At 46.8% G+C, this 19,949-nt stretch overlaps 1 protein-coding gene across 2 annotated transcripts in view; it reads left to right on the plus strand.

The window, feature by feature from the left end:
* Window positions 1-19,949, plus strand: part of Stx18 (syntaxin 18) — a 98,809-nt gene that overhangs the window by 62,063 nt on the left and 16,797 nt on the right. For both annotated transcript variants that reach the window (XM_059275790.1, XM_059275792.1), the window contains exons 3-5: window positions 9,374-9,489; window positions 11,054-11,131; window positions 11,295-11,361. In XM_059275790.1, coding sequence (XP_059131773.1) covers window positions 9,374-9,489; window positions 11,054-11,131; window positions 11,295-11,361 — 261 coding nt within the window. The remainder of the gene's footprint in view (window positions 1-9,373; window positions 9,490-11,053; window positions 11,132-11,294; window positions 11,362-19,949) is intronic.

Raw genomic sequence — 19,949 nt, forward strand, 5'->3', positions numbered from 1 at the left:
TAAAAGCCGTGAGCCACATGGCAGCATGTAGGTTAATATAGAAATTGGTTAATTTAAGTTATAAGAGCTAAGTAGAAACAAGCCTAAGCCACGGCCAAGCTTTCACAGTAAGAAGTCTCTGTGTCATTATTTGGGAGTTGGCAGTAGAAAGACTTGCTACGCCAGACAGACGGCAGTCCTCTATCTCCCCACACATTCAGTCATCCTTTGTCCATCTGTGAGGGGCACTCCTAAGTACCAATGTAGTTTTTGTCTCATTTAGCCCTGAATTCCCCTGCTCATCTTTACTGAGTGCCTACCGCGTGACACACTCCACTCCATGCCAGGCAAGAGACCGACATTCCGCTCCTTGTCACACAAGCAGGCAGCACTGTAAACAGGAGAGGCACCACAGAAGTAGAGCTCGGGGGGTTGGGAGACCCTGGCCTTGTCAGGGAAGACGTCTTTGAAGAAGTGACACCCGAGCTGAGGTCTGAAGGAAAAGGGGTTACCCAAATGCCAGAAAGGAGGGAGGGAATCTGTGGGTCCAGTGACTACACCTGCTGTATTCACTGCGCCTGAGAATAGTGCCTGTCCTGTTGTGAACCGGGTAGCAGAGAACCTCATATCCAAGGTGACTGTGAGCAGCCCCAAACCTAACAAGCAATATTATGCTTTTAAACATATTTCATTTTAGTGTCTCAGAATACCCTGAGATGTTTGTAATCCTGCTGCGTTGTACTGTGTCATAAAGCCCTCTGTTAGCTGGCTCTGAACACTAGATGGCAGTGTAAATTTTATTTCTGAAGGTGTGTCTCTGTATCAGGTACTAAGTCAATAGGTTGCTAACTAGAAGCTGCAGTGATTTGAGGAAATAGAAATGGTTGGAGCCTAGCTATTTCCAGCCCTTTTCCTTGTCTCTAACAGCTGAGGCTACAGGTGCAATTGTATAGACCTTTCTTGAAAGTCTTTTGCCCTGCTAGTGGCACTCACACAGGACCATTCCTGAGGCTTCCAGGCTTGCTAGACATGTGTGGAGCTCTGTGATAGTGTTGTCAACTGACTTGACCGGACCCCAAGTCACCTAGGAGATAAGCCTCTGAGTAGCCGTGGGAATTATCTAGGTCAGGTTAACCGATGTGGGAAGATTAACCTTAGCTGTAGGCAGGACCCCTCCCCTGGGTGGGGACTGTGAACTCTGAAATAGCAAGCCGAGCACCAGCTTTCATTGCTCTCTGCTTCCTGGTTGTGAATGCAGTGTGATCATCTGATTCAAGCTTTTGCCGCCTTGGCATGCCTTCTGCGATGGACCATACCCTGAACACTGGGCTGAAAAAGCCTTTCACTCTTAAGTTGCTTTTGTCGCAGCAACAGGAAAAGACTAAGAAGGAGCCACCCCATCAAGTGGCACAGTACAAGAATAACAGAATGCTTACATGCCCAGACTAAGCCAATTTTCCATAAAAGCCAAAACTAGGAAGAGCATTGTGCTGAGGCTTGAGTAACAATGTTGAATGTAACTGCAAACACGAGAAAATTCTGGCTGTTAAAAGATGCAAGATTTTGCTGGGCGGTGGTGGTGCACGCCTTTAATCCCAGCACTCAGGAGGCAGAGCCAGGCGAATCTCTGTGAGTTCGAGGCCAGCCTGGGCTACCAAGTGAGTTCCAGGAGAGGCACAAAGCTACACAGAGAAACCCTGTCTCAAAAAAACAAACAAACAAAAAAACCCCAAAAAACAAACAAACAAACAAAAAAACAAAAAAAATAAGATGCAAGATTTTGAATGAGGAAAAGAGAAGAAAAGGTCAAGAGGTCCAGTTCCAAGCTACTTTGTTACAAAGACAATAAATCCTGGGGTTTCATCCACATTAAAAGTTAAAGGCCCCTTGTTGACACTCCCATTGCCTTGGAAAAGCATCTGGCCATGTAGATGGTGAGGGCTATGGAGGTGGTCTGGCTCAGGCCACCCCAGCACTGTAAGAGTCGCCAAAACCCATCTAATCTCCAGGCTAGGTTCTGCCCACTGCCTGTTTCAATACAGGCTGTTACCTAAGGTCAGTTTCATGTGTGTAAATGGTTGAGGGTGAGATAAAAGAAGATAACTTTTTGATGTGCAATTCCAGTTTCAGTGCTGTTGGGAGAATGGTACCGTAGAGTTTGAAGATGATTGTAATGGGAGGAGGGGCAGAGCAAGTCCCCAGGGGCCCCAGACTGCACAGCAGACTGGCATCTCAGTTTAGCCCACTACAGCCCCAAGCCTGTCTCTTCCCAGCCACTGTGGTAGCAAATGCTGGGGCTGATGACCAGGACCCTGGGGACATCCTTAGCCTCTTTGAGCAGCACATAGAACTGTGTCCCTGAGGCTTCTTTACTCTATAGCAGCCCAGCATTTTGTAGAAATTTAGTCTTCTCTGCTAGCCCTTACACTCCAGTTCTAGCCTACCCTGGTCTCCTGCCTTTGAAAGAGCATGGGCTTTGGGACCAAACAAACTTCTGTCCAGTTTGGCTGGGTATCAGTCCATATGTACAACTCACATCACTTCTCTGTGCTTCTTTTCTTTCTGATGCAACATGAACCATGGTCTTATGAGGATTAAATGAGGATTCCTGGCACACAAGAGTCCCTTGGTGAGTGATGATTGAGTTAACTCTGATGACCCATGATGCCTTGGCCATCAAATAAAGCCTGGATGGGGATAAACTAGGCCAACAGGCAGAACTTGAAACTGTAGGTGAGCTGGTTTGTGATATTCTGGTCCTAAATTAGACTCAGTCTGGTTAGTGCCGCTGAGCAGTCATAGTCCCTGGCTCCCAGCTAGCAGGGCCAGGTGCCTTTGCTAGGAGAGAGTGAAACAGAGGGAACCTCTGCTGTCTGCGGGCAGGCCAGTCTGGAGATGAGGGTGAGATGGGGAGTGGGCTAGGTACATATCCAGTTCCTTTGACCAGAGTACTCATCAGGGAAATTCCTGCCCCTCTCTTGGGAGGCTGAAGAGGGGGAAGCCTAGGTTCACTCTGGGGAAACTAATGCACACGGAAATGCCACGACAAAGGACTAGTGTCCCCACACTGTGCTATCCCTGAAGATGGAGACCAGCCTCCCTCATCCACTCCCACCAAGTTCTCTTTCCCTAAGGTTGTAGAGTACTGCCAGCCATTCAGCTTTACAGCCCCCCTCCCAGTACAATGTGCTGGCCTTGGCCTGCTCCTAGGAACATTTTATAAGCAGTGTAATCACAGAATTGAAAGAGCATGGGTAGAAATATTGCCTTCAGACCATGAGGCTTTGTTAGTTTGACATAATTAGGAAGCTATAATTTTTTCCAGAATGTAGAGCTCAGACTTTATTGACCCATTTAATTTTTTTAATAATGACATTTTACTAGAGCAGAACAGCATGCAGCCTAGGCAGCCTCTGGCTGGATCTTAGAATGACCTTAATTAAAATAATTTCTCCATTCTGTACCTTTTCCATGATACCCTGGCAACAAAACAATGCCACTTGGGAGAACAACTTTGTTGGTTCTGTTGTTGCTACTAAAAGAGTAACAGCTCCATCAGTTTCCAGTATCCAAGGTCAAGTGGGTCTGTATAATGTATCTGAGGACTCCCCTCCTCCCCGAGTAATCGGTATTCTCAGATTAGCCTTTAGACTTCACTCTCACTCAGCTGGGCTCCATTAACTGGGACTATGGAGCCAGAGGATGTTAGTCCAATGCCTTTGGAGCCAGTGCTGTCTAGGTCCACCCGGGTGGCAGGTATTTGTTCAGAAGCCAGCATCAGTCTAATTCAGGAGCCTTTGACCTCTTTCACCTCGGTGCTTCCAGAAGAGCAGAGTAGGAGAAGTAACTGGAAGTATGGAGTCACTTATTCAGACACCTGGGAAGAACATTCCAGAAGGAGAGCCAGGGCTTCTAAGGTCCGTGTGCAACACACATGGAAGGTGGAGGAGCAGAAGGCTAAAGAGCCCAAGCCAAGGGCTGAGGTGTGTGAGATGAGCCAAGGGAGTTCCTCAAGAATGGCCTTGTCTCTCCTAACAGCCTTTGCTCTGAGGAGCTTTGGAAGGGCCTGTGCAGAGGGCTTCACAGGATCCAAATATGTAAGAGCACCCACGTGGCTGGTGTGCCGAGCAGACGAGGAAGGGCTGGGCAGAAGCAGCAGACCCTGGGGTCAGCTTCTGTTGCAGACTGGGAGATATTGGTAGATAGATTCTAGGGAGTATTTTGAAGGTAGAGCCAACAGGATATGTAGATAGATCTGTACAAACCGAGGCGAAGGGGAGCTAGGGATGATGTCAGGGTTTGGGGCCTGAGCAGCAGGAAGGGATGGAATCATTACCAGCACATCCTAGGGAAAGCTGCTGGAGAGCATGTTTGAAGAGAGAGGTCAGGAACTCAGTTTTAGACATATGTGCAGTGCAGAGTAAACATCTGAGTGAGGCTGTTGAATGGGTCATCAGATGTCTTTGTTCCAAGTTCACTGACTCTCCTTTCACTGAGTTGTAGCACTTCAGAGACCATCCATCATTCCTCAAGATCTTAACCACGTAGAGAAGAGCCTTTGCCCTGGTCCGTCCTTCAGAGCACTGTGTTGGTCGTGGGGCATTCTGTCTCCAGAGCATTACTTCTTTTCTGGGGAAGTTGCTTGCCCTCAGTTCCCAGTTTAGCTTCCTGCTTTCCTTCTGTGTTCTATTTCTTCTTGAACACACAGGCCCAGTTCCAGGCAGTTCTACATCCCTGCTTCTTCCTTTTTGAACCTCCTGCCATCACCCAAACTCTGCCATTCTCCTCCCTCTGTTATGTTTGCCTTGTTGAAACGGGGGGGGGGGGCTTCCTATGTAGCCCAGGCTAACCTTGAGCTCCCAGTCCTCTTACCTCCCCTCCCCAGTCCTGGGATTCCAGGGGGTACTCCACCAAACCCAGCAGGTCCATTCTGAAAATAAAGTTTGACTGTTCCATGTAACGTGTTGTCCCGTCATTTCTCCTTGTACACCCAACCTTTTCATTGTCTGCAGAGTCCCTGGCTAGCTCTGAAGGCCACTAACGACAGCATTCCCACCTGCCCTATGTTCCAGCCAGATTGAAGTCCTCATCCTTCTCTTCTGCCTTCACTGTTACTCTTACCTCCCTCAGCCATGCCTGTCTTTCAAGGATCAGTTTGTGGGTTCCTTCCTCCCCATCCACCACCACCCCCAAACACACACCAATATAGGAAACAAGCATCCTGGTCCAAACTCTCCTGCCTCATTGCCCCTGGTGACACACACGTGTAATCCCAGCACTTGGGAAGTAGAACCAGGAGGTTCCGAATTCCTAGGTCTTCCTCAGCTGCATAGTGAGACTGAAGCAAGGGTGGCCTCCATGTGACCTACTTCCACATTATAGGGGTTGATGAAGTCTGACTCCAGAGCAGGCTGCCTTGGTCAAACCCCATCTCTGTTAATAACTAGTTGCGCAACCTTAGCAAGTTAAATAGCTTTCTGTGCCTCAGTTAGTTCATTTGTAAAATGGGAATATAATAGCACCTACCTGGAAGTTTTGAGAATTAAGTAGGTAAATGTATGTAGCTCCCTAGATTAGAACACTGGTCAATGTCAGTTCATGAAAGTATTGCTGACCATTAGCCTGTGCTGTGTGACATAACACGTCTATATGCATAGGCCTGTCGATGTCACCTATTTGATAATGTATTGAAAGCAGGGTCTGTGTTCAGCTCCTGTGTGTAGCCCAGGCATTAACAATTTAACTTCATAATGTGTATTGACCGTGCATATTATATGCCCAGTGTACACTATAAAGTTGCTGTGACTCTAACATTTCCAGCAAAAACAAGGCTATATTCGTAAACTGTTGCCATATCCTTCAGCACCCGGCACAGTAAAGCATTTGCTATTTTCTGCCTCTTCTTTACCCTCAGGGCATGGCTGTTTCTATATAAAATTGTAGTCAGTGATGTTTTGACCCTGAACTTGTCATTTCTTAATGTATCGCCAACCAAGTCAGAAGGAGAAACATATTCCTTTAAATTTCTGAACCAGCAAATAAATTTGTATTTTTTCACCCCCCCCATCTCCTGAAGTAAATTGACCAATTCAAATTCATACCTAACGTAGTCTCCTCTAATTGAATCTACTACTTAGCTATATTGAGATCTGTAACACAGTTATTTCTCCTCATAATCAAGGAAATAAAACTTGATGTTTATATATGCATGTCCCATGAGAATAGCTTGGAATTGTTTACAAGATGTTTAATCTTTTCAGAATAGTAATGATTTTGCTATTGTTACTTCACTGTGGCTTGATAACTCTAGCCTGCTCTGTTTCAAATGCACACTGTGTATCTCGTGCTTTTAAAACACAGTGGAGCAGCAGAGTAGGGAGCCCTCTTGTAAGTGTTCCAGCTTCCTACTTGTAAAGCCCTCAGTTTGGCCTGACACCTTTGGCTCAGTACCGTAAGCTCCTTCCCTCCAGCCTGGGCCTTCTGTCCTGGGTGTGATGTGTGTTTGTGTACACAGACCTGCATTCTAGGCTTTTCCTTTGCCTCCATGCCCAGGCAGTCCATGTTGCCTGTCAGTGTCTCTTAGATCTATCACCTTTACACCCCAAAGACACTGCCTGCACCTAGCCTTTCGAATTTTCTTGGACAATGGCAGTGGTCCCTCAACTGGGATTAGAGCACCTGAGGTCAGGATTCTTCAGTCTTGAGGCAGTGTGCTATGGAGAAACAAACCATGTGCAAATGGCTCTGTGTACAGTCCTCCACTGACCATTCTGCTGGTGAAGGCAGCACTGGGAGTGGAGGGTGTAGTGTCTGTGTTTGAGTTTTAAATAAGTGCTTACTGTAACACTATCTCAGGAGGAATGGTGCCGCCATGTGCCAGACACATCAGTGTATAGACACACGTGTTGCTGAGAAGACCGAGGAGGCGCCCTAACAGGCTGCTCCGTCTTCTCTCTCTCAGAGATCAGGCCTCAATTTCAGTTTCCTGAGACTGAACAAGCAGTTTCTGAAAAAGCCACAAAGGGCAATTAATCAATCTCCAGCACCCCCAACAGCAAGGACAAGGAGGCCTGCTACATGCAGTATCAGGCCAGCCTGAACCACAGTCAGCAGGTAACCAAATAAAGACGAAGCCTGGGACTTGTCCAGGCCTGCCCCAAAATGGAAAACTGTAGCCCTGACCAGCCCCTAATTAGCCCTAGCCAATTAGAACATACTAATATGATTGGCACTTGCTTAAGCCAGTCCCATCTAAAATGACCTAATGCTCTAGGCACTCCCTTTGGCTGTGCTTAAAAGGAGCCTGGGAGCTCCTCTCAGCATTGTCCCCATTTTGTCTTTGTGTGGGCGGCAGCCCCAGTGTTCTGGAATCTTTCTCCAGATAGTAAGTGCTCTTGGTGATTGCATGCATGAACGGTGGTCTTTTGTGGGACTTTTCCAGGACCCCAACACTGCCCCTCTCTAGAACCAGGTGCCTCGTTTACACAGGGCCAGCCTTCCTGCTCACGTGTGCCTGGGTGTGAAGGAGATACTATATGTTCACTCAAACAGTAAGCCACAGCGTGAGGAACCACATCTGGTCTTTGTCTCCATCCTCTGTCGGCCTGCCTTCTGTTCCACCTGCCCTGGCCAGCACCCCCACCCCGCATGTGCTGACCATGCTCCTCTTTGAGCTCTACTGTCCACTTCCACATCAGCACCAGTCAGTGCGGTTCTTGGCACTCTGGTTTCATGTTGATCACTCCTACAGTTGAGTGCCTTTTGTGGAGATAGAAATGAGCCTTACTCAGTTTTGAACCCAACTTAGTACTTATGCTAAGGGGGCTCAGGACATACACAAGGGAATGAATGACTTGTGAGGATTAAATGAGAAATCGGATACACATAAAGCACTGAGAACCAACCTGGCATATGCTCGGTGTCTGACTGGTGTTAGTCAGGGACCCTGTGCTGCATGATTTTACCAGGGAAGCAGACACAAGGTGGACAGTCTTTACTTCCACATAGCTTTGGAGGAGAAACACAGACTTTTTGGTATTTCTGGGAACAATAAGTGCAATGAAGAAAAGTAAAGCCGGGTCAGAAGCTGACAGCAGTGCATTAGAGGTGAGGGTCAGAGGTGGTCCCAGCTCTGTCCCAAAGCAGCTTTAGAGTGGAGACATGATAATCTCTTGACCAGCACAGCATGAAAAAGTAATGTTGGGTGAGTTCCATGGGAGGCCATCGTTTCTGGAGTGAAGTAAGTGATGGGACAGACCAGTGGTCAGAGCCACTCACGACAGAGTGGAAACACTATGACCTAGGTCACAGGTGAAATAGGACAGTCAGGACTTTGTCTTTTGTCCTCATGGCTAGATGGACAGGTGAGTGAAATGGGTGGTTTGAGTGTCTACATTACATAAGTGCCCTTTCGGCTTGCAGCATTGGGAGTCCAAATTTCAGTTGTGAAGTCCACAGTTTTGAAATAGGCTAAGGAGTATTGCTATTACTAATTATGCTGCCACACTCAGCCAGCGCTTGTGAAGGAGAGCTAGGTGTTCTGTGTTGTTCAGGGCCTTGTTACTGAAAGTGGATGCCCCTACCAGCCCCATCACTTCAGGATGGTTTAGTTTAACATCAGGAGAGATAAAATCTATTTCTAGAGGCTTTTTTTTTTTTTTGAGACAGGGTTTCTTTGTGTAAGAGTCTTAGCTGTCCAAAGGACTCACTTTGTACACCAGGCTGGCCTCGAACTCACAGAGATCTGCCTGCCTTTGCCTCCCAAGTGCAGGGATTAAAGGCGTGCGCCACCACTGCCTGGCTCTAGAGGCTTATTGTGAGTTTTGAAAACTGCTTTCTAGAATCAGAAAACAGCCCGCAGAAGTTTCTCGTGTTTCATATACCCCCAGATCGTGTCCCTGCAGCATGCAGGCTGAGCGGCTTGGGACTCTAACATAGTTATTGGGCTATACAGTCCTTAGTCGGAGCCTGTTCCTAGCAAAGCTGTGTGTTGCAGCCTGTTATATTGGCCCGCCTCTCTGGAAGCTGTTTTAGAAGACTGTACCTCATGGCTTCTGTTCTACTCTCCAGATCACTCTCCCACCTGTTCGTCTGGCCAGCCCCCTCCAAGTCTCAGCTTTGGTGTCATTTGGTCAGAGAAACCTTTCTAATCCTTTTTTTTGTTTTGTTTTGTTTTTTGAGACAGGGTTTCTCTATGTAGCCCTGGTTGTCCTGGAACTCACTCTGTAGATTAGGCTGGCCTTGAACTCAGAGATCTGCCTGCCTCTGCCTCCCGAGTGCTGGGATTAAAGACGTGCGCCGCCACCACCCAGCTTGAAACCTTTCTTCTTGACACTCTACCTGGACTGCATTATGTCTCACTGATGCCACCCTCACATTGTTTCCTCTTTTTCAGCCATATCATGTCTGAATATGGGAGGATGACGGACACAGAGCGAGACCAGATAGACCAGGATGCTCAGATATTCATGAGGACCTGTTCAGAGGCAATTCAGCAACTCCGAACAGAAGGTGAAGTGCTCTGAAAGAAGCCAACAGATCCCATGAGTGTGCCAACCAGTTAAACTACTCATGGTGCAGCCACTTATGATCCCCTCTTTCTTTCTGAATGGCTTTTAGGACTTTAACTTTGAAAATCCTTCCTTCCTGGTCAGTCTTCTAAGCTAAGCTGTTCAAAGTCCTGAAAAGACTGTCACTCAAATTAAATAAATGGAAAGGACCTCTCTAAATAGAATCTGTAACCTACCAAAAGGCCAAGGTCAAAGGGAACAGATTGTGTGTGTGCAAGCATTTGCGTATTTGTAGAGACATGCATGTGTGACTATGTTCTGAGTGGCAGGACAGATGACGTAAATGTGGCTAAGGATGGACTAATAGTCTCTAATTGTTGTCCTATTAAAATCAACCCCCAGATGAGACTTCGTGATTGAGAGGAAGCTCTGCTTCCATGACTTGAAAGCAATGCACCCTAGCTCTGCTACATGCTAGCTCTGTGGCCTTGGGCAAGTCACTTCATCTCCCTGGGCTCAACTTCTCCATTGAAACAGTACAGACAGGAGTTAGGCATATCACTTAAGTTCTCACAGCATGCTTGGAACCCTGCCTGGTCCTAGGGGCCTAGTGTTATCTCCCCTTCGCTGGGCTTCATCCCCGTAGAGGAGCTAGGCTTCCCAGCCATGTATCTTCCTTGATTTTTTAAGCACATACATTAATACTACAGAGGTCAAAATTGCCAAGTACTGTTGAACTCATGACTGACTTCTAGTGGAGAAGCTTCTGAAAGAACATGGGATCATACACTGGGAGAGTCTTGATGAAAGCTTACCAGAAAAATATGCATCACACAAAATTAGGTATGCAGCATTGCAGACTACCCAATATTCGTGTGAGTCCCAGGTTATAGAGCCCTCTAGTAAAAACATAACCTGTGCCCCATACCCTTAAGGGTATAGGCATTTGTGACCTTCATCTACCTCTTGCCTCTGGACTCAGTTGGCTTACTTGAGGTATTTCTGTGAAGTCCTAGCATCATGCCTGCCCACTAGGCACCCAGCCTTTCCACCAAGAACAGGGTCTTACCATAGGAACTGGCACAGGCTTCTGTGTGGAAGCTTGCCCTTGTGGCTCATCAATGTGAACAGTTGTTGGAGAGCAGGCTAGTATGGATAGTGTCACTCAGTGTCTGAAGGGAGAAAGTAGTCACTGTAGGCTGAAAGCAGCGCAGGCAGAGGGTGTCTGTGGTCCAGCATGTGTGATTTAAGCATGTCACTTGAAGGTGAGCCTGAGCACTGGATGCTGTTAATACAGCCAGGTCAGCGTTCCGGAAGGAGCTGGATCAACTCAGCTCCCCTGGTGCTGTAATAAGCTATAAATTATTTGACTGCAGTTTCGATGGGTTTAATCTCTCACCTGGTGAACCCTAGTAAATCTTACTCTTAAAAATGTAGTCTCACTTGACGCGAGGCTGGTTTATAGCTGGGCTTTTGAACATGCTTTCAATGAAGAGCTTTGAGGAAGCTGACTGTTCTGTGGAGTCCTTGAGCATAGACCTGAGTGCTGTCCTTTTCTCTTACAGCCCACAAGGAGATACATTCCCAGCAAGTGAAGGAACACAGGACCGCAGTTCTGGATTTCGTTGAAGATTACTTAAAAAGTATTTCATTTTCTTCTAAAGGTCAAATGTGGTATTTCATAAGAAATGCAATTTAGAATAGCTTTGCTAGCCGAAGACCATAGTGTCTCATTAGTGTTAATGATACCTTTGCCTGAGAAGCCATTTTAAATGGTCTCTGTTCTGGTATTTTCTGCTTCAACAGGAGTGTGTAAGCTTTACTCTGAACAAAGAGCCATCCGAGTTAAGCGTGTGGTGGATAAGAAGAGACTGTGAGTATTTCTGCCTTTGCCCTTCCTTCTTCAGTTAAAACGGGCAACAGGAATGGCAGCCTGAGTTCCTTCCTAAAGCACTGACTGTGGGCCTGCGTGCATGAAATCTGTACCATACGCTGTCATAGGAGCTGAGGACATACTGTGAACCAGGTGGTACTGGTCACTCTTGTTAGCCACAGCAGGCCGTGAGGCAGGTTCTCTCTTTCTTTTCCTAATGACACTGAGGTTCAGTGGGTGTTAAACTCACGTGACCCCACAGTCTCATGGCAGTTGAACTGGTATTGAGCACTTACCTAATTACTTTTTCTTTTTGGTTGGGAGCAGTAGGGAGACAGTCTGGCTATGAGGTCCATGCTGGCTTCAAAGTCATTATGCAGCCCAAACTGGCCTTGAACTCATATTTTTTCTGTTTTAGGATTCAGAGTGAGTGGGTCACAGGTATGTGCCACCCACCCAGCTTCCCACCCTATTTCTTTTTTTTTTTTTTTGGTTTTTCGAGACAGGGTTTCTCTGTGTAGCTTTGCGCCTTTCCTGGAACTCACTTGGTAGTCCAGGCTGGCCTTGAACTCACAGAGATCCGCCTGGCTCTGCCTCCCGAGTGCTGGGATTAAAGGCGTGCGCCACCACCGCCCGGCCCCCACCCTATTTCTTAATAATCCTATGAGGTGGGACACTTGGAGCTATTTGTCCTTGGTCTCTGCCCCCCCATACCTTCTTCTCTGAAAGGTGTTTTCATAGTGACCATGCTCCCCTATGTTGCTGACAATATGACATAATATATTCAAGATCCCCACTCCAATACCCATTTTGGCATGGTACTGCCAGTTTGCCCAGGGAGGGCCTAGGGGAGCAGGTTCAACTCCGGTGTTGTAGGATTAGCTGTCAGTATGGTAAGGAGACCAGTCACTGGCTCTCACAGCCCCAGGAGGAGAGGCAGACATGTCTGCTGCAGTGTCACAGGTGGAGACAAGAAGAGGCCTCAGCACACTGCAGCCTCAGCCCTGCTTCTCAGCAGAGGTTTCCTCTGACATCCACACTGATGGCATCCACACTGACGGCAGTCAGATGGGAATTGTACAGTGTCAATCACCTGCCAAATGGCTGCTCTCTGAGATTACCCCAACAGAAGACCTTTGAGACCTTGAATAACTGTAACTCTTCACACTGTGCTCCAGCCCTGTCCTCTTAGGTTTGTACTTCTCAGGCAGGCCTTGACTGCTGGTCCTGATGCCTCAGCCTCCCAGATGGTGGGGTTGTGGAACTGTAGGCATGTGTTAACCACCCTGACTTCTTTCTGGTCTTTCTTCATCTTTACACACAAGACATCTTCTTAAAACATACATATAATTTATACTTAATCTTATGCCTCTCTTATGCACAGGTCTCACCAAGGCCAAATTTGGCAAACTCAAGGCTGTAATGACTGTTTTATAACTTTTGTTTCTAAATCAGTCCCCAGTGACATCTGCTCTGCCAGGCCTATGTGTGACTTTGTTCTAAAGGAGCTTTGCTTTCCTTGTGCCCAAATCTTACTGAATTCTCCATCCATAGAACCTTTCACATAGCCTGCTCTGTCCGTCTGGGGACAAAGTCATACTCATCCTTCCAGCCCAACTCAAGCTTCACCTGTCCTACTATGTTTTCCAGCCACTGCCACGCTGTGTCTCCCTTCTAGGTTCCCATTTGTTGTTCACGGCCAGGTACAGCACACACACTCGTGCAGCCTCCATTGACTTGCGTCTCCTCAAACCACTCAGCCCATTGGCACAATGCCTGCCCTTTGGGGAGGCCGGTGGGTAGAGTGTGCGCAACTGTCATTGGTGGGTTGTTTCTGTCTACTGTTAGGTTTGGGTTGCTGATGGCTGTCGTTAAAAAGTTGATTGGAGGAGTCCCGCTGCTCATGTCCTGTGACGTTGTTGTCACTATCTCGCTTATCTGTCTGGTGAAGGAAAACGTACTTGTTAAGGTGCGCCTGCCTTGCTCACTGTAGTGTCTTAAGAGTGTGGTTGTAGCTTTTGTTCTTGTAGAGTGGAGATGTCACACCCATCTACTGTACCAAAGGGCTCTTACTTCAAACTGCTGGAAATATTTTGCTCATTAAGCCAGAAGTATTCCCAGCTGACTGCTCTGTCCTTTCCTGCAATGGCTATGTTGTCTGTAAATGATAGTGCTGTCATTAAAGGTACCTGTTTTCATCTACCCTGATGGCATTTTGCTTTCTGAGCTGACAGTGGTACCTGCTGCATGTTGCCTCAAGCCAGAGAGGGATAACTACCCTGGGCATCCCATCTCTCTGCTCTGTAAGACTGTAGGCTCGGAGGTGAGGCCCATCGTCTTCCGACTTTCTGATCAGCGCACTGATCAGAGCTTGCTACAAAGTAGATGCTCAGCCATTGGTTCCTGACTGAAGGAGACATCAAATGGGGCATGGCTGCCTGCTCCTGCTCATAGAGTTACAGAGTAAAAGCTTACAAACTAGAAATACGTGGGCCAATATTGGATGAAACCTTGGCACAAGTGGCCCTATCATACATCCCCAGAGGATTTTCAATCCACCTCTTTTCCTCTTTGTCTCCTTAAATTTCTCATATTTTGGGGTGATTGAAGCTGAAATGGCCATCACACACTCTGGTGGTATGTACTCTCATAAAACATCTGAGCTAATCAGAAACATGCTCTCCAGAAAAACAGCTTGTGTATCATTGGAGTCTGTTGTTGCACTGGAGACACACTCTGTGTCCAGAGACCTGTTTGCATGGGCTCTGTGTCGTGATGACACTTTCTGAGAGGGAACATCAAGCCCTTCTCCTGCCCAGGCCAACACACACCAAAGACACTGCCGTGATCCACAGCCACACAGCCCCTTATATTCTCTGTTCTGTGTTCTCTGCTGTCAGCACAAAGGAGGGGGTTCGTGCTGCTTTTCTTGTTCTTTAGAGAAGATGTCAGTGCTCATGTGATGCATAGCATCACGTGCTGAACTAGTACTTAGAGAGTCTGTCATTTATGATTCAGCCCTCTCTCCTCAGCAGGATTGTTAGCCTGCTGCAGGCCCTGACTTAGGGTCATGCACATGGCGAGAACTCAGCAGATGCTGCCAGTGTTTGGAATGGCCATAGTGATGGAGTTAGAGAGGAAAGGCAGAGATGGCATGTGATATGAGGGCCACAGTGATGATTTTCCCTCGTTTACTGTCTATGATGGGGCCTTGTTTGCTGCCTAGAACAGGGAGGAGCAGACTGGCCTGTGGGCCAAGTCTAGACTCTGGCCCATTTTGTATGGCTTTCCAGCTAAGCATGGCTTATTGTGTTTGAAAAGATCTGTAAACCAAGAAGGAAGAATACGAGTTAGATCTTGAAATGTTCACCATCTGGCCTTTTCCTGTGTAGACCCTGGCTTAGAGCAGCACCCCCTGACATGAAGGGCCACCTCTCTGTAGTTTTTGGCAGTCTGCCGGGGACTGATGTTAGTCTCCTGTGCATGGCAGGGTCACAGCTGTGCCTCAGGTGGCCTGCCACAGTGGTCTGATGACACCAGTGCTCTGTACCATGTTCAGTGAGACAAAGGCGCTGTCACAGTGCTGTGCGTTCTCATACTTAACTGTGGCAGGCCAGGAATAAGCAGTGTGGACTCTGGTACTAGTCGGTGGACCACGCTCTGAGGAACACTTACGAAAACAAAACTTCCCTGGGAAGTGGCAGATGCCCAGTAAATACCTGATAGGTGAGGGAGTGCCTGATGGAGGAAGTGGCTTTAGGTAGAGTGAGCTGACTCCCACTGGCCCTGTGACTCAGAGGCCTCGGGAACTCAGATGCCGCTTTGGAGTAGGGCACTGTGACGTGCATACTCGGCCCTGTGCATTGGTGTGTAACAGGCAGAGAGCAGTCCTTCTGGAATGGCGTGGTTTCTCTGTGTTTGCAAAGTGTGCTTCCATGCTTTTGATTTTATTTTACTTTATTTTCTGCTTCCTTTAAAACAATAAGAGCCGTCTCTTTCTCTCTTGGCCTTTTACAATTTCAAATACAGTCCAAGGCTTCTCAAGTCAGGGACCTGTGTTGATCCCAGTTAGACAGTACTTGGCCTTCAGTTTGAGAAGTATGCTGAAGTATAAGTCAGGGGACATAAACTGATCTTTGTGGTGACTTTTTCAAAAACTGCTTTTTCCCCCAGGTTGCCTTTAGCTAGCTAATTTGTAATTTCCCTGAGGATTTCAGTAGACATTCTGTACATAATTAGAATCTGTTTTTATCACCTTACAAAAATGTTCATCTTTGTCTCTGTCTGCTTCTCTGCAGCCCTCTATTTATTTTACACTGAAAACTGGCACTGCCACACTCAGACATGAGGGTGATGGGCATGAAATGAATGCTCATCAAGAGGCAGGCAACCCGTCCCCTTCCTGAACCAAGCAGTCCCGAGCCAGGAGATGGGGAGGGTCAAGGTGAGTGTCTGCTGCTGATGAGGAGCCCTGCTGCTGCCCAGGGTAGGGGGCAGGGAGGGCAGTGAGGGCATGCAAAGACGGCTAGCTCCCCTCCAGGAGGAGAGGTGGCAGTGGTGGAGCCGAGGGTGTTGGCTTCTCCAGGTGGTCCAGCAGCTCATGAGACAGTGCAGCAAGCCCGTTTTTTCCAGCGTGTGAAGGAGAGAAAAGGCCAGGCTCTTCAGACCTGTGGTCGGGGTTAGAATGAAAAATACAATGTGTCATAGTTTACACACACACACACACACACACACACACACACACACACACACACACACGATTTGGTTTCTAAGTATCACTTCCAGGTTCAAGGGATCAGGTTTCGTGGAGAAATGGCCTATTCTTAGGCTGGATTAAGGAAAAGTGTGCAATGAGCTGTATCAGGAAACAAGGGAGGGATTACAGAACAGGAGGAAAGTGTCTGATGGTCACAGCGGCTGCCCTGAGGGGTTTCTGCCAGCCACATTTAACAGGGAGAACTGAAGGAAAGCAGCAAGTGTAGCCCACTGAGTGAAAGAGGCCGTCAGGAGTCCATCTGGACAGGAGTAAATTCGTGAATGAATAAAAGTTTGAAAGAGTTGTAATGTCAAGTGTTTCCCCTGGCTTCTTGTTGGCAAAGAGGAAGAAAAACCTTGTAACAAGGAGCCCGACAGCCACTATGTCCGTCAAGATAAGTCACACACAGGCTGGCAGATGCCCCCGAAGAGCATCAGTGCTTCTGTGATTTCTACCAAGGCATCACCAGGATTCAGCCACAAAGCAACGGGCTTAAGTTCAGAGGCATGATTGGAGTGACTGGCAGGGTGTTGGGTGTCAAGTACATGGAACTCAAGGAGAGTCCGAAGGAAGCATTCCAAACAGATTAAAGAAAGCATTAGTGGGTAACACAATGCAGGATTCTGACCAGGACTCTGACTGTACAGGCTATGTTGGTCAAAATGGAATCTTCTGAGGAAGTGATGAGAATAAGAAATGCCTGTGCCTTTTCTGGTTGTGGTGGTCACATCAAAGTGCACTGCCTTTAGGGAGTATGTTAAACATTTAAAAATGGAGGGCATCAGGCTGGAACTTCCTCACTGAGGGAGTCTTTATACTTCAAACTTCTCTGTGTGTGGTTGTTATACAATAAAATTTAAAACACGGAATACCAGCTCACACTTGTCAGACACCCAGACTAAAAATAAGGAATGGACGTGGGGCAGCCAGAACCTCCTAGGTAGGGCAGTGAGTCCACAGCGATTATGCATTAGAAATGGCCAGCTATGATAATTCTCTGAAGGTAAATGACCAGCTCCTGGTCCCTATGCCTGGAATGTCCTTTATGTCCTTGTGTCTGCCAAAGTCTTACTCTCTGTCAAGATCTTCAGTGATTCCCACCCTGTGAAGTTCTCAATATTCTATACTCGTAGTTCTTGAAGAACTCAGAAAGCATTTACATTTTAGATATCTCAGCTGTTATTTAAAGGCTAAATAACAGCATCTGATATATAAATGCTGTTATTTAGAATGCTGACTCTGTTACTTAAGCATCCCAGGAGAGCTAGTGACCACACAAGGACACTCTTATAGCCCCATTTTACAGATGAGAAATCAGACCAAGAAATGTCAAGACACTTGTTACTTACCAGAGGAAAATATTGAAATTTCTGATTGATGGGTATGTTTTTTTTCAGGCTAGTTTGAAAATTGCCTAATGTGTCAAGCTACTCAATTACTAAATTACAAGACTAATTTGACCCAAAATGTTAAGTAGTATCTCATTTTATAATTATATTAATACACATTATGCTAAATACAGACTAAGCCCTGTTTGTTTCTTAAGGTTTCTTTTGAGTTTGTTTTGCAGTACTGGGATCAAGCCCAGGGCCTTAGGCATTCTCAGTGAGCACTATGCCTGAGCCCTCTTCTTTACACATTTTAAAAAGATTAACCATGCTGCTGAGTAGTATGGTGCTGTGTGAACCACACACCATTGCCTTACTTACTCTCGTGTTGGTCAGCATGGGGTTGTCTCCGTTTCTTTTCTGTACGAGTAAGTCTGCTGTGACTGCTTGATTGTTTCGTGTGGACGTACCTTTTCCTTTCTCTTTGGCGAATGCCTCAAAGTGAGTTTTCTGTGTTACAGTGGAGACATTGTTAGATTTAATAAGAAACTGTTCCAAGTTTTCCACGGTGGTAACAGCATTTTATACACCATCCAGCTATGTAAGGTTCTGATTCGTCCTCATTCTCCCCAGGATATAGTGTGGTTCAAACGTGTTTTAACTCTTCCTGTGGGTGTGCAGGATCATCTCACTGTGGCTTGGGTTTGTGCTAACCACCTGTTCATGTGTGTTTACAGATGACTTCCATATTTCCTCCAGAACATCTATTCAAGTCTCTCACACACTTTATTATTGAATCATTTCCTTTTGTTAACTTCTGTAGGAGTTCTTTCTGTGTCCTGACATAAGTCCTTTGTGAGGTCTCTGCTGCAGACAGTTGTCTCCCTCCTCGGTGCTTTGTCTAGTCAGGATCTGAATGGCTTAGCCACTCATTCTATTAATGTTGGTTAAAGAGACTTTCTTCATGGAGCTGACACAACACAGACTCTGGAGCTGGGACCCTAAGGTCTTATCTCAGCCTAGCTACTGTGTGGCCTCAGTTCCCTTCTTTATAAGAAAGGTCATTTAATACTAGTACCTTCTTAGAGAGATGTTTTGGAGTTGGATAAATTTGTCTGCATTTATCCTCATAAGGTGCTTAGAGAAGTATTTGGTACATCATAGGTGTTTGGCAAATACTAAGTGGTGTGTGTAAACCAGATCCAACCAGCATGAGTTGACTTTGCTCTTTTACTCACAGTCTGGCTAGCTAAAAATATCATGGATCTTTTCAGCACCCTGCCTGTAATTTTCATATAGGTTTTAGTAAAAGCTATTATGGTGCATATTGTTTTATTTTGGTGATTGATTGATTGGTTGATTCTTCTGTCTGCACATTGTAACCTGGATTGTCATAAAACTCCTGGCAGCAATCCTTCTGCCTGTCTCCCGAGTGCTGGGATTACGGTCATGCAGCCAGCCAAGTCTGCTGGGCTCTACAGCACGTTGTTTTAGGACGAGTGTTTCTCCTCTGTTAGCCATTGACTAGTGTTTATAAAACATTCATTCATTCAACACGCTTTTGTTGATCACCGTGTTAGTTAGATTCCCATCACTCTGACAAAGTACCTGTGACAGTCAACTTAAAAAGAGGTCAGTAGTCATGGTCAGCACTCGGGTAACAGGAGCAGGTAGGTCTCTGTGAGTTCACGGCCACCCTGGTCCCATAGCAAGTTCCAGGCTAGCCAGGACCACATAGTGAGACTCTAGCTCCAAAAACTAAAATAAAAAAAGTCTGTTGGGGTCCTGGTTTTAGAGGTCTCAGCTTGTGAGAGCTTGGTCCTGGTGATGCAGTCCATGACAGAAGCACATGGCAAAGGAAGCCTGTTTGCCTCATGCCACCCAGTTGGAGAAGAAAGAAAAAGAAAGAGCCAGGATCCCAGTAGACACTTCAGGGGCACATCCCCAATGGCCTTTCTTACACTAGCCCTACCTCCTGAAGCTGTACTCAGTAAAGCCATACACTGGACCTCAGCAGAGGCCTTCAGGGGACCTCTGTGTAGGACACAGCAGACACTGCATGAGGCACTAATCCAGTAAGCAGCACACACAACTCACAAAGACACAGACCCACTCTAAGGAGGAACAGGAGACCACTTGCTATGTAAGCTGGGGCCTGCACAGATGGCTTTGGGGTGAAGTGTTTGCTGTGCAAGTGTAAGGACCCGAGTTCAGATCCCTAACACCCATGTACAACCTGCAACCTCAGACTGGAAGCAGAGACAGGTAGTTCCTGGGGTTCACTGGCCAGCCAGTCTAGCTGAAATAGTGAACTCTAGTTCAGTGAGAGACCCTGTCTCAAATAATGAATGGAAGCCAGGTATGGTGGCACACACCTTTAGTCCTTGCACTCAGGAGGCAGAGGCAGGCAGATCTCAGAGTTTGAGGCCAGCCTGGTCTACATAGAAAGTTCCAGGACAGCCAGAGCTACATAATAAGAACAAGATAACAACAATAAAAATAAG

The sequence above is a fragment of the Peromyscus eremicus genome, chromosome 10 (genome assembly GCF_949786415.1).
Source record: "Peromyscus eremicus chromosome 10, PerEre_H2_v1, whole genome shotgun sequence".
NCBI classification, from domain to species: domain Eukaryota; kingdom Metazoa; phylum Chordata; class Mammalia; order Rodentia; family Cricetidae; genus Peromyscus; species Peromyscus eremicus.